The sequence below is a fragment of the Delphinus delphis genome, chromosome 11, assembly GCF_949987515.2.
Source record: "Delphinus delphis chromosome 11, mDelDel1.2, whole genome shotgun sequence".
Lineage (NCBI taxonomy): Eukaryota > Metazoa > Chordata > Mammalia > Artiodactyla > Delphinidae > Delphinus > Delphinus delphis.
In genome coordinates, this window is record NC_082693.1 from 96,032,846 (window position 1) to 96,047,776 (window position 14,931).

A 14,931-nucleotide genomic window follows, 5' to 3' on the forward strand; every position below is an offset into this window, starting at 1 on the left:
CACCTAACATAAGTTCTTCCCCTCATTTGGGGCCCAAAGCACATTTGTGGCAAAGGCTCCCCCTCTGGATCTTTCTGCAGCTCTGGCACCAGGTGGACTGATGATTCTCTCCAGAGATGACCTTGGGCCACTGCCCAGCAGAGGGCAGGCAGCCCGGGAGTGTCTGGAAAGATGGCCCTGGGGCTCCCTGCGAGGCCCCATTGGGGAGTCTCCCGGTGTTCCAGGTGGGGGCGTCCCAGCCCATGCAGAGGACCAAGGGGACCTTTCCAGGGATTGAGGCCGCCCCAGTGCCCACCTGCTGGGCTTGTTCTGCAGAGCCTGGTCCCCGGTCTGGTTGATGCCCGTCAGGGTCACACCATCAGCAGTCTTCTTCTTCTCTCTCCGGCTGAGAGTTCGATTCAGGTCTGCAGACCACTCCTGAGCAACGGGTGCCGAGGGAGAGAAATCAGGAATTTCATTTGTTTGAGGCCACATCAGTCTAAAACACCGGCCACTGAGCCAGTGGCCTGCCCCGCACAGTTAGTGGCATCTACCCTTGCTGCCTCTGCTCTCCCTTGTTACCCAGCAGACCCCGGGCTCATGACACCTACCACTGACCCCTCCTCACTGTGCAAAGTGTGGACTCCTCAGGGGGCCTGGAGGTCAGCACCAGGCCCAGCCTGCAGGGACGGATGAATGATAAGAAGACTGGAGCCGACACTCGGGGATCCTGCATTCCAGTCCCAGGGAGCCTCCCCATCCAACCCCTGTCCCTGTGGCACTCAGCTTCCGGACCCCCTCAGGCCCGCAGCAGCAGCCAGAGGCCTCGCCAGGTTTCCTCGCGCTTCCAAAGGAGACAGAGCCCACCCTCCGAGGGGCTTGGCATTCAGTGCTGAAGACTCTCTCATCCGTGCCCTGAACCGTCAGCAGGGCAAGAGAGCTGGGCATGGGGGCCTGAGCAAGCCTGCAGTGTGGGAAATGGGCCCTGGGTGCAAACAAAATCAGGGGCCCAGGGGAGCTCCCGCATCACTGCAGGGGCAACCCAGCCACTCAAGTCTCCAAGGAGCAGTGCCCTTCCCTGCCCAGAATGTCCTCCCCCATCTGAGCAGCGTGCTGGGGGCTAGCTAACAAAGCCAAGCAGTGTTTGCCTCCCCAGAGAGTCACTATTTTCCCAGCACGTGAACAGGCTTTTATCAACTGCACTGAAAACACTGGGAGAAAAGCATGTGTGCACATTTAATGAACTCTCCCCTGCCCCATTTCTACCCATTATCCAACAGCTTTATCTGAATTAATATTTGGGATGACTTTGAGCTGTGCTTTGAGTCATGAGCTTTGCTCATGTGTAGTTATGGAATTTCAAGGCTAGAAGCCACCTTAGAAACATTCAAGTCTAACCTGCCAATTTGTCAGATGAGGAAACCAACGCCCACAAAGAAAAGTGACTTGCCCATGCAGAGTTGGTGGCAGACCTAGGCCCTCAACCCCAAACTTAAGTCACCTATTTATTTGTTAATTATTTTCTTAACTGAAATAAGCTGACTGAGAACTCAACTGGAACTCAGAATCCCCATAGTGACCTTTTTAAAAAATGTTTTTTGAATTTTATTTATTTTTTACACAGCAGGTTCTTATTAGTCATCTATTTTATACATATTAGTGTATATATGTCAATCCCAATCTCCCAATTCATACCACCACCACCACCACCACCACCCGCCCCCCACTTTCCCCCCTTGGTGTCCATATGTTTGTTCTCTACGTCTGTGTCTCTATTTCTGCCCTGCAAATAGGACCTTTTGAAATATAAATCCGTCCTAATGGGGTGGCTTCCAAGGGCCGATGTGATCAACACCAGGCCAACTCTGAAGGGAAGGGTCCGCTATTAACTTGGACAACAAAACAGCCTGGGCTACACTGTGGCCACGGTTCTTTAACCTGTCAGAATCAGGCTGCAGATGCCACACACAGACACACCTGGGCTGAACACACACTGCAAGAGGTTTGGAATTCAATAAGTTAGCCATAAAATAGGAACTTACTTCATCCTTGTGGCATGGAAAATAAAAACAAATAATTTCATTAGAGAAAGGAAGCATGATCCTGTAAGAGCTGCAAGCATGCAACACATGCAGGCATGGGTTCCCGGCCCGTGGGACCCACAGAGAGAAGGGCCACCATGGGCTCTGGCCAGGACACCCACCCCAGCAAGACTGCCTGTCAAGTCTTCCTTTCCAGACCATTCTGTTCTCTGGGTAGGGACGAACAACCCTAAGGGACCTGGGGGTTGGAGGGGGTACATGTCACAGAGGGTTTCCTGAGCCTCTCCTGAGAGCAGCAAACACTCCCCGCAGAGGAGAATCCAGGTGTGTGCACAAGTCCCATCACCAACTCGCTTCTTGCCCGTGTGCCATCACTAGGGGGAGGAGAAGTCGGGCTGTGCTGTCTCCTCTAGGTCCACTTCCACCTGGGAAGGCCCTGGGCCTCTGCTCTTGGTCCCTGTTGGGAGCCGGTGTCCTAAAGGCAGTGCAGGGGGAATGCTCAGCTCCAGGGACCCACACTGTCATCTGGAGAAGCTTTCTTGAGAAACTCCAGAAAACAGAGGCACAGGGATGCGGACTGAAAAAACTGTAGGCCGGGACGGGGCCAAACAAGCTTCTGTGTGGTGGGCCCAGGGGCAATACCCAGTATGGACCAGGTCACTGAACCTCCAGCCTCCAAGAAGATCGGGGCTGTTGTCATCCCTGTTTTACACATGGGAAAACTGAGTCACAAAAAGGGCAGATGACTTGCTCAGCATCCCACAGCTAGTAAGTGCTGAGGCAGGATCTGAGTGCAGCCTGGACTCCAGCCGCTACCGAGTCAGTGGGGCCAGGTGGTTGGAGCCCAAGGCAGAGGGGGCTGCCTCCAGCATCCTCCCCAGGGGAGGCAGCAGCCATGGCACTGTGGGGCCCTTCCCAGCCCCTGCTTCGCCACGAGGTGGGGAGAATCCTTTCCCTCAGAGAACAGGGTGGTGGGACTTGTGGCCACTGCCTTCTCTGCTATCAACAGGAGGCCAGGTGGGGCCTGGGGACCCAATTCTAGGGCTGGAAGAGCCTTGAGATCCCCAGGCCCTTGAATTTTGCATGTAAAGATACTGGACAGCTTGGACCCATGAAAATGGGAAAAGAAGAAAGTTAATCCTACACCAAAGTTGGTTGAATTTATATAAGAAGATAAGGAAAAGCCCTCATGTGAAGGGTAAAAACAGCTACACACTGAGACCATGCTCCCCTCTTGTCCTGGACCAGAGGCTGCTAAGCTGGTGCTCTTGGCCCACCAGGCCTGGAATGCACTGTGGCCACTCCTTCCCTGGCCATCTCGCAGGGTTGAGCAGGGAACTGTAACTCCTGCAACTCCTGGGACTCACCACGAAGGGAATGCCAGATGGTCAACAAGTGACCATCAAAGTTCTCAATTACAAAGAACATAATTGCATCTTCACCAGGGATTCAGAAGGCCCTTTGGTAATCCTGAAGCCCCCAGAACATTAAACATCCACTTGGTTTCTAGGGTTGCCATGTGTAAAGGCTGCCACATAAACAGGGCACAGGCCAGCTCTGAGTTGGATGGAGAAAGAACGGTGTATGACTCGACCCTGTGAGCCTAGGCCCCTCCCAGGCCAACAGGTCACAGGTAGAGCCTCCTCTTACCTCAAACTGTGGCCAGTTCATGGACATGCCTGGCCCGTGGTTGGCTCTGAACCACCTCAGGTCCTCCACCGCATCGGCAACTTTGATGCTCTGCTCCAGGTCTCGGTAAATGTTTTTGTAGCTAAATCAGAGACAGAAGCGTGACTCTTTTCGAAGGACGGGAAGGCCAGCCCTCAGCCTCGCCCAGGGCCTGCCTAGAGCTGGCGCCATGGTCTGCAGCCGCACGAGAGTCGACTTCACAGGGCAGATCAGACCCTTGCCCTGGCTCAGCTGGACGGTCATCTGGCCGTGATGCACACAGAATCGGACAAACAACAACCATGGCGTGGAAGCCATAGCTTCAGCTTCTGACAAATCAAACCAGGTGGCAACAACCTGGCTTTGCTCTGTGTCAGATAATACAAAAGGTGTTGGCATCTGGGCCACATGGGCCACCAATCTGTGTGGTCCCATTTAACCAGGTCCAGAATTCAGTGTCAGAAAGCTCCCCCTCATCCCTTCAAAAAAGCAGGAAGGTTTACACGCAGCTGTGCAAAAACAGTAAACGAAGATTGGCCAGTGCTGTGGTGGCTGCACACCCCACGAGCCACCTGGGGGGACTCCTGCTTCTGCTTGACCGCTCAGAGCAGCTCGCCTCCCTAGGAAGCTGACCATGTCAGATAGGAGTATGACCACTGCGGGTCCTGGTGTTTTCACTTCTAGGCTGTATGGCTAGCAAGTCAGTTACCCTCTCTGGGCCTGGCCTCAGTGTCTTCCTCCGCTGAGTGTGCATAATACCACCTGTTATGGGGTAAACTGTGTCTTCCAAAAAAGATAATGTTGGAGTCCTAGGCCCCGGTACCACGGAATGGGACCTTATTGGGAAATAGGATCTTTACAGAGGTAATCTGTAAATTAAAAAACCACCTTTTTATAAAAAGGGGGAAATTTGGGTACAGAGACAGAGGGAAGACAATGTGAAGACACAGAAGACGGCCATGTGACTGGAGTGATGTGTCTTGTCTACAAGTCAAGGAAGGCCAAGGATTGACCCCAAACACCAAAAGCTGGAAGAGGCAAGGAAGAGTCCTCCCCTACAGCAGAGCCATCAGAGGGAGTGAGGCCCCGCTGACACCTTGACTGCAGAAGCGCAAGAGAAGAAATCTCTGTTGCTGTGGGCTGCCCAGGTTTGGGTGTTTCATTACGGCAGCCCCAGAACACTACTACACCATCTCCTCCCCAGGGTGGCTTGGAGGACTAAGGGAAGCAAGGCACATCAACCGACGACAAGCCCTCACACGATGGGAGTTACTCCACCCGCAGAAGAGCCTGGCAGCCCCAGCCCTGCCCCAGCCAGCGGTGCAGCCTTGGGCAAGTCCCTTAACCACGCCAGCCTGCTCCCTCATCAGCAAGATGGGGAATAATGCCCCTCCTTCACAGACACTCATAAGGATCCATTAGTTGTTGGCAGAGGAGCTGAGTAACTGTTGCTTTTGATGTTTTTCCTATTAGAAGGAGACAAAAGGAATGTAATTTCCTATTCACGACAAGCTTTAACTTGTGAATCATTTCTAAATGGCTCTGCTATGTGGATGACAGAAGTCTAGGTCCAGGGTTAGCACAGGCCTCTGCCCTGACGAAGGTGTCATGGGACCAAAGACAAGGAAAGTATGGAAGGAATATCACAGCCTCCACGTCTCCTTTCAGAACCGAGTCTCTGAGGGTCTGTGCTGCCTGAGGCCCAGAACCACTGGAAGTCAAGGAACAAGCTGGCAGCCAGCTGCTCTGGATTGAAAAGACCTCGTAAAGGTCCTCAAAGAAAGGCCATCCCGGGGGCAGGGTGTGCCAGCCCCGGAACTGCTCGACTTGCTCCCGGGTTGATTTCAAACGTGCAACTGTGGTGGGTCCAAGCCGCGGCCCTCCCTTCCTGCCCAGATGCAGAGGACTGCACCCAGAGCTGGCAGAGAGTGGCAGGCGGCCATCCGACTCAGGCCAGGGAGCAGTTGTCCCAGGCAGCAGGACACTGCATGGCCACAGGCAGGCTTGGCCAAAGGGCCCTCCCTGGACAGGGGAACTTAAGACCTTCTGACAAGCACTGCCACCCCAAGGCTGGAGAGCAGCAACCGATCTTTATTCCAAAGCAACTTTCCACTGACTTCCCTGGGATGTGCTTTTCAGCTAAGGGACACTTACCTGGCCACGTTCGACAGGTCTAGGTGCTTCTGAACCTCCAGCAGAACTTCCCGGAAGAAGCGCAGGCGCTTCTCCTCAAACTGCTGGCACTGCTCAAACACCTGCTCCATGCCCTCCATGTACTGTGGTGTGCCCTGGCCCAGCTCCTTCAGGGATTTCTCGTACTTCTCTTTGGTCTACGAGAAAGTCCAGGCACACGAATTGAAGACTAACTTCCACTCAGCCCACTTGCCTCTGACCGAGAGCGAGCGAGCCCAGCTCTGCACCTCCCTGTCCATCACCCGGCCCTTGTCCCCCTCCACCACTTCTGAATCCATCAGCATCTAGACTACTCCTCAGGCGACCCCACATCCAAGAAGCACCCGATCTATTTCCTTTGCCCCGCAAGCTCCTGCCCAGAGGACTCACGCCCCACCTCTGCTCCTGAGGGGCACCCACCCAATCTGGCTGTGAAACAGCCCTCTGCACTCCACACGCCAGGCCCCCCCAGGCTCATCTTGGATGCTCTCCCCACCACCAATGTCGCCCTTGGGGAAAGCTGCTCCGTCCCCCAGCCACCCCAGATTCCAAAGCCCAAAGAGAACAAGCTCCAGAGTCTGACAGAGTTCCAAGTTCAAGTCCCAGCCCCTCCACTTCTGAAATGCAAATCACACTCCTGGCATCTGCCAGGGCTCTCAGCTGGAGTAAGACCCAAACAGGTAGCCACTGGGGAAGAGGCGGTCACTTGGAGCCCAGTGTGCGTGGCCTCGAGCCCCACGTCACTCGCCCGTGTCCTCTCTCCCACGGGGAAGGGCTGAGCCTCAGATCTTGCCCACAGCAGCAGTGGCTCGACAGTTACCTTAAAGGCAAGATCACAAGGCTCCGAGCGCCAGACAAACCCGTGGCCAAAGCCTGTGCCGCTCGTTTTCTGGGAACCTCGCTTTCCTTCTCAGAAAACGAAGTACTTCTACGTCACAGTATCCTGATACTCAAATGAGGTGACAGACAAGGACACCAAGCGGCACCAAGGCATTCAAAAGAGTCCTAGTCCCCTTTCCTCCAGCCCAAGACATCCCCAACACAGCTGTTCCTCCCCAGACTGTCCTCAAGAAGGGGTTTTACCAGGAAGAAAATATGAATATAGGTATGACCTATTCTCAAGGGTGTCTAGGGACAGCGTGTCATGTCTTTAGCCTAAGAGCCATGGCTAAAGTTAGCACGTTTACCTCGCAGGGATGTGCCCGGGGTCAGTAAACCCATGCAGTCTTCCCTGCGCCCCACATGGTTTTTTTTGTTTTTTTTTAAAAATATTTATTTATTTATTTGGCCGCACCGGGTCTTAATTGTGGCCCATGGGATCTTAGTTGCGGCATGCGGGATCTTTTTTTAGTTGTGGTATGTGGGATCTTTTTAGTTGTGGCCTGTGGGATCTAGTTCGCTGACCACGGATTAAACCCAGGCCCCCTGTATTGGGAGCGCAGACTCTTAGCCACTGGACCACCAGGGAAGTCCCCCCACCCCGACATGGTTTTGATAGTTGGTGGGACCATCAAAGTGATGGTAGCCTCCTAAGGTAAAGTTAGGGATGGCAGGGCTGGGGCCGCTCATTTATCACAAGCCTTTTCCACTATCAAGACCCTGAAAAATGGGGGTTGATCACGGATGGATGGGCTGGCCACCTAGGAACTTTGCTTTTCTGTTCCTGACGACAGCGTGGGGCCTTCTGAGGAAGGAATGAACCCCCCCTGAGCTTTTGCAGGACCCCGTGCTTTTAAGATCAAGTCCTGGCCTCAGGGCCCGGCCCCTGCCACCTCTAGAGCAGCTTCTCTGCCCCCATTTGGGATCCAAGTCTACTCGCCACCTCCCCTGCTCCTCTCCCAGACGACTTTCTCTGACTCATGCCCTGGAAGACTCCCCTTTATGCTCCAAAGAGACCCTCTTCTTGAAGCCTTCCCCAACCTCCAGAGAGCAGGCCTGCCCACCCCCGGAGTCCCCACCTCTGCCCCTCACCCCTCGCCTGCTATCTTTGGTTCCTTGTTCTCTTCTAAGCCTCCTGCCTTGGCTGGGCTTGGGTCCTCTATGACCCCAGAAAGAGGTCATCCCTGCCAGAGTCTGGGCCTCCCCAGCAGGAGCACGGCTCCACAGCTGCTCTGGTCATGCATCATCATCCACTGCCCACGCCTATACGTGCGAGGCGCCTCGCAGCAGCTTGAGCTCAGAGGCCAGAGGCAAGCAGCTGTGGGTTCAAACACCAGTGGTGCCATCAGAGTGACACAGAGCAACCCCTTCTTGGGATCCTCCACCATTCGGTAACCTCCCTGGACCCCTGGTGGCGGGGTGGGGGTGGGCTTCACCCGGCCTGTGCTCACGAGCAGCCCCGTCCCAGCACAGGCCAGGTAGAGAGCACGGTCATCGGTCATCGTCATTCGGGGAACTGCTAGCACAGAGAAAGTTCCCAATAAATATTCACGGAGTGAAATGAGAGGCAACCCTCACCCTCACGTGGACTGTGACACTTAGCACAGAACGTGAGAGGTTCCTTTCTGATGGATGCTGCAAGATGCAGTCACTGCCTGGCCAATAAGAAACACAGAAGGACGTGTGCAGCCAGTTAGTGCTGGTTTTTAGAAACTGCTAAGAAGGGCAGCGGGAGTGAGTTGCCCTCCTCTCCAGGCCAGCTCTCAGCCTACACGGACCATCGTGCCCCGAGGTCACTGGCCAGACCACAGAGGCAGGGAGGGAACCCTCTACCAAGTGCCCTGGTCATCCTGACACGTGCCTTGCGTCTGACCTCAGGCCCTGGGTTTGCTCTGCCAGTGTATCAGTTTGGTGGAGTCTGTTCTGGGTGGCTGGAAAACATGAAAGGCATGCATCACTCTCTCCTTCACACACACACATCTGGGTATGGAGATGCCTCATCTCTCCTCTAGGCACTTTCCTGGGCACCCAATTCCTTGTGTACCTGATGAAGGCAGCCCCTAGAGTCCCCCCAGCCTGTGTTCCTTGAGTCCAGGTGCCCCCCACACTCAGCAGGCGGTCCCAGGTTCCTCACCTGATCCCACGGAGGAGGCCCCCAGGCTGCTCCACAACCCCAGATTCCTGGCTCAGGCCCAGTCTTAGAGACAGGCGTGGAGGGATTCTCCCCGAGGGATTCTGACACTCGCTCTGAGCAATGAACCCCCGTCTCCCACCCTCCTTGCTATGCGAGGACAGAGCACTGGAGAGGGCACGGGCTCTCCCACGCTCACATCACTGGGTGGCACCTGACTGAACCTCTCCGAGGTTCCTCCGTTTCCTACGTCACAAAACAGAGATGACACCACCTAATTCCCTGGGGCTCAGTGATGCTCATCTGAGGCCTGAAAAGGTGGGCAGGTAGTAACACATCAGCTTGGGACTCCTGTTTCCCCTTTCGGGGTCACGACCTATTCCTGAAGCACACCTCCCCTCTAACATCACCTCTTTCTCCAAATCCAGGCTGGGACTCTCTTCCGTGAACACTGCAGCAGGGCAGGCCCTTGACAGGGGCAGTCTCCGGCCGCCCAGCCCTTAGAACAGAGCAAAGGAGGAGGGTGGGGCTGGGGGCCAAGCTGGGAGCCGAGGACACAGGCCCAGAGCCTTGCTCACGTCAACCCTCCCCTCCCAGGCTCTCGAACCTTCTCCCGGTGGCTCCCTGCCGCAACATCCCAAGCGCCTTACTTTTCCTGCGTTGCAAGGCCGTCTGGTCCTCATAACCCTCTGAACCAGTGCACCCATCAGCTCCCCGCTGCTGACATCCACAACTCGTGTCCTGCACAAGCTCTTCCCTCCCACTGCCCCACTGCCCTGTCCCCCACGCACAGGAGTCACCCGTTGCCCCTGCCTGCCCAGAACTCGGGTCTGCCCTGGTCCTGAGGTGGGCACTAATGGCTCTGGTAAGGTAAGGCGTGACCTCGAGGGCAGGAATGTGTTTCATTGAGGCAGCCGTCTGTCCGAGCATCCGACCAAGCAGCGACAAAGGTACACTGCATGCCAGATGTGTGAACGGGTGAGGCGTGTGCTCTCAATATGTAAAGAAAAGTGCACAATTTACCTTAAGAACATCTTGCTTGCATTTTTCTACTTTGTCTTGCAATTTCTTAAGCTGTTCAGGGTTGAGGGACGGGTCCGCTTTGCTGTTGGTCTCTCGTGATATTGCCAGCTTCTCCTCTTTGCACGCCGCGTGGTAGGCTTTCTTTGCTGCTTCCACCTACAGGGAGAATGAGTTCCTGAACACCACGTTTAAAGTTCAAAATCCTCGCTGGAGGTTACACAGACTGTGGGAAGTGCTTGTGCTCTCAAGAGGAGAGGAAAGAGCAGGTACAAAGCTGTATATTCAGTATTAATTACAACAAGTAAAACAGAGGAGTTCATTCAGCAACTATTGATGGAGCGCCTGCTTTGCTGTCAGGAAACATGTAGGCAATAGGGGTACAGTGCCAGTCAAAGAGCCTGGGCTCTCATGGAGCTTACCGTCTAGCTGGGAGAGGCAACCCCAAGAAACAGTTCAAGTACAGAGTAAACTAGAAGGTGGCAAGTGCCAAGGAGGAGAATAAAGCAGGGAGGAGAGGCAGGTGCACTGGGTGGGTCTGGGCTGGCAGAGTGGTACATGGAACGGTTAGAGAAAACCACGCACATGACATGGAGCAAGCATGTGATGGAGGTGTGGATCTGAGGCAAGAGCCGGCAGGCAGCTGGAAACCCAACGCAAGAGGAGTGTAATGCTGGGAGGCAGGGTTATGCGCACACTCCACACGCACACACGTATATATAGAGATATGGATGTGTGTGTATATATGTAATTTAATAGACACTTCTTACTTGAGCCAAAGTCACAGACTTCATTCTAGAGAAGAAAGATGAGTTTGTAACCACTGCCTCATGAGGGAGATAGTGTCATTACAAATGGGACCAGAGACAAGAAGGACGAGAAAGGAGACGTGACAAAAGCCAAGGCACAGAGCAGAGAAGGGAAGTCCGTTGCTACAACCTGAAGACGGAGGTCTGTTCCGGGTGATTCTGAGAAGGAGGAAGGCAGTGCAGCTCCTGAGAAAAGCCAGTGGCAGGAGTAGGGTTGGAGGGAAGTGGCATGTCCACCCTGAGCCTGGGCAGACCAGGCTGCAGGTCCTCGTGTGCTGAAGGCTGGGGGGTAGGTATGACAGCCTCCAGCAAGCCAAGGCTGGGTGAGACTCAATGGTTTCCATTTGCTACTTTTACAAAAATGAATATCAGTATCATTGCAAATTTGAGAGAAAAACCCATACAAGAGAAAGAACAATTTAAAATTATCCTTTTTACTAGTCCAAATGGACTTTTAAGTCTCTGTAATAGACAATTTCCCAGGGCTGTGGGAGGCACCGTTAGTGGTTAAGAGCTAGGGTTTTCCATCTAGGATATTACTTACTAGCTCCTGAGTGCTACCAACAGGTCTTCTGAAACTGTGCTATTCAAAATGTAGTCCTTAGACCAGTGGGCGTGGCATCACTTGGGAGATCATTAGAACTGAGCATTAATAGGCCCCACTTTTTTTTTTTGATGGTGCCACGTGGCATGCGGGATCTTAGTTCCCCGACCAGGGATCGAACCCAGGTCCTCATCAATGTAAGCACGGAGTCCTAACCACTGGACCACCAGGAAAGTCCCATAGGCCCGACTTCGGACCTACTGAATCATTATATCTGGAGGTGGGGCCTGGGAATCTGGGTTTTAGCAAGCTTGCTTAAATTTAAGAAGCACTGTTCTACAATAGTTTAACCTCAGATAACCTTTGGCAACTGTGGATTTAATTTTTTTTAACTTTTGTTTTTTGAAGTATAGTTGATTTACAATGTTGTTCCAATCTCTGTTGTACAGCAAAGTGACTCAGTTTTACACAGATACACGTTATTTTTTTAATATTCTTTTCCATTATGGTTTACCCCAGGAGATTGGATATAGTTCCCTCTGCTATACAGTAGGACCTTGGTGTTTATCCATTCTAAATGTAATAGTTTGCATCGATTTAATATTCTTGATAGACCAGAAGGTTCATGACATGGAGTTATTGGGGGAAAAAAAAAGGAGACAGAGAGTTTGGGTTTTGAGCTCTACGCCCTGTGTGTGGTTCTCATCCTGTTTCCAAGACTGGGAAATGGGTTGATACGGATTATGTAAAGGAGGCACATAAAGCACTCGGAGTCTTGAACATGGGTAAACGTTAGGCACCACAGGCTTCGGGCCTGAGCGCGGGCCTTTGGCTGCCAGCTGCAGCATTCTGTGCCTGAAGCTGAGGCAGGAACCCCTGGGAGTGCAGGAGGGGGCGCTGCAGGTGGGAGGCCTGGCCAGCGAGAAGCAGGCTGTGGGGGCCAGGCAGGGGCCTGCAGGAGAGATGCACCTCTTTCAGCTTCTTGGCCCAGGGCTTCTGTGCCTTCCGAAAGCCATCTTCGGCTTCTTTGGTCTCCTTAAAACCTCCCATCATTTGCTTGTGAAAGGCCTCCTTCTGCCAGTTCTTGATCTTCTCGAAGTCCTCATTCATCAGCGAGGCCTTCACCTCCAGGTGCAGCTCGCTCACCTTCTCTGCCTCGGACATGACGGCCACCCAGGCCTTCTCCACCGTCCCGTACTGAGGCCCTGGCACAGGAGAGAAGCTGGTGGGTTACTCGGCACTGTGGGGCCCAGACAGGCCCTGGGGGAGGGGATTTCCTCTGTTAACCTCCCTCAGCTGTTGGGATGGGGTTTTAGGCCGGCAGGCTGGCTGCCCGGCTGAGAGGTTTCCTTTTGGTTGTTTCAGATATTTTTCTCTCAGCGCTGTTCCTTTTTCAGTTCCTGGGATGAAGAAAGAATAAGGAACTGAAGCTGGATCTGTTATTTTGTTAGGGAAACTGGGGGATTACACACATTTCCTTTCTGTAAAGTCACTGAGCTCTTGAAAAACTCAAGTTTCCTCATCTTGGAAGTTTTGATTTGCTTAAGGTTGGCTAGAGAAGGAGGGCCTTCTGGAATGAGCTGACCTCTCTGCCAGGCCACTCGGAGCCCACCCGCACTGGCTCCTGCTGGCCCCTGGCTCCCCCTCCACTGGACCACACGTTCTCCCAAGGCCCATTCATTCCATGCAGAGCAGGACCCTGGGAACTGCTTGTTGAATGAAGGACTGTCTCCTCAGCAGAATGGAAGCCCTGTCCTGGGGGAGGAGAGGAGGAGACAGGAATGTACTCTGGCCCAGACAGAATTCTCTAGATAGCACTGTGGGGGTGCCTGGGTCACCCCACTCACTGTTCTCAGGAAGAAAACTCCTAATGTGGCCCGTCATTTTGTTGAGTGAGGTGATGGAGGGAGAGATGGGCTATGACAGAAGCTGAGGACGGAAATGGGAAGACCCAGCACCTGCCCTCAAGGCGCTCCCGGGGGTCAATGACTGTTGGAGCTGGGTAATGACACAGAGACGTGTGGTGTGTGGGTGAGTGTGTGCGGGTGGGTGAGTGTGTGTGTGTGTGCGTGTGCGAATAAACATAGAACATTAGCCCCTCTGAACCTCTAATCCCTCATGTCTACAAAACGAGCAGCTCCCTGTCCTGCCTAGGTCTTGTGGCAGGATCCACAAAGTGAGCGGGCAAGAGTGCTTTATGAACCTCAGGTTCTGAATCAACAGAATGGACGGCGCTGACAGCTGGATCCTGAAAGAGGGGATTCAGGCAGGTGGAAATAAAATAACAACAGCTACTGCTTCCTGAAGGAGCTGGCTCATTCCCAGTCACTCCTCACCCAAGCATGGCTACCCCACTCCCTGGCACCCACTCTGTACCATGGCACTGTGCTAAGCTCCACAGAAAACCCGTTTCAGCAACAGGTGAAACACAGGCAGCTGGTCTAGACCCAACTGAAGTCGCCTGGGGGTCCCTCGCCCTAGCCTGGTTTCCCGTGGTCGGCTCCCCTGAGGACAGTTAGTCATGGTGGAAGACTCTGCCCCAAAACATACCCTGAGAAACCCCCGCTAACCCACTTCTGTCCCAGGAAATCCTGTAATCAATCGAGCTCCCCCTCTACCGCTGGGAAGTGCATTCTGAGCACAATCCATATCCACAGCAGCGTTGTCACCAAGCTCTAGAATCTCCTGAGTTTTTGCTAGGGAGGGAGGGGAGGCAAAGCCTGCATCATACGACACCTGTAGTTATTCCTGTTAAAATTCAGTATTAGAAAGCCTGCCAGATGTCACCATCTAGTCTTATCTGACTTACTACTTGGCCAAGCTTACAAATAAACAGCCTGAGTGTCAGAAACCACGGTGCTTGAGCAGCAAGGCCTTTGACTGGATAGGAGCCTACTCAAGGCTGGGCCCTGAAGGAGCTGCTCCTTGTTAACTCGGCAAGCGCAGCACGTCCTCTGGACAACAAGCTGCCACGGGAGTCTTGGATGCTGTTCGAGAACAGGAGTCCTGTGTCCCCAGGAAAGGGGAGGAAAGCTCATGCAGGCTATGCTGCTGGTGACGAATCACAGCCCCCCGAAACTGTGAGACAAACTCCTGCCCCTATCTTCCAAGAGAGGAAACTGGCTCAGAAAGGGTTGACAATTTGCCCTGGGCGCCTGGAGCTGAGACGCCCTGGGCGCCTGGGGCTGAGACGCCCCGTGCGGTGGCCTCCCTACCCTTGTCCACAAGCTGCCTCCAGCGCCGGGCCCACTCGGTGAGCTGCTGCGCATACGCCTTCTCGATGCGTGCCCGCTCGTGCAGGCAGTTCATGAGGTCGCTGCACAGGCGGTGGCCATCCTCGATCCGCTTCACGGTCCGCTTGTAGTTCCCGACCTAGGAAACAGAGTCCCGCTGTGAGGCCTGGGGCCGCGGCTGCAGAAACGGCTTCCACGCCAGCCCGGCTCTTGGGTGCTCATGCCCCACTCCTGTTTCAAAGGCACCCTGCATTGCTACATGACCAGCTCCCCGTTTTTATCACTAGCAGAAACACGCAAAACAGTGATTCGGAGCTTCTCAATGTCCATGCGGCCGGCGTCCATGCTCTGACCTGTGGTTCAGGGAGGGAGACAGGTCAGAGTGGGAAGGGCTCTGATGTAGGGAAGCGAGCGGCTGAGGGCACCCAGAGGGCATCTCACGCAGCTTCCCAGA

General features: G+C 54.0%; 1 protein-coding gene across 2 annotated transcripts in view; it reads right to left on the minus strand.

Annotated features, from left to right (window-relative positions):
• Positions 1 to 14,931, minus strand: part of PACSIN2 (protein kinase C and casein kinase substrate in neurons 2) — a 139,707-nt gene that overhangs the window by 8,378 nt on the left and 116,398 nt on the right. For both annotated transcript variants that reach the window (XM_060025793.1, XM_060025791.1), the window contains exons 3-8: positions 14,460 to 14,616; positions 12,214 to 12,449; positions 9,895 to 10,050; positions 5,844 to 6,019; positions 3,672 to 3,792; positions 296 to 417 (exon numbers count right to left, since the gene is read on the minus strand). In XM_060025793.1, the coding sequence (XP_059881776.1) occupies positions 296 to 417; positions 3,672 to 3,792; positions 5,844 to 6,019; positions 9,895 to 10,050; positions 12,214 to 12,449; positions 14,460 to 14,616 (968 nt within the window). The remainder of the gene's footprint in view (positions 1 to 295; positions 418 to 3,671; positions 3,793 to 5,843; positions 6,020 to 9,894; positions 10,051 to 12,213; positions 12,450 to 14,459; positions 14,617 to 14,931) is intronic.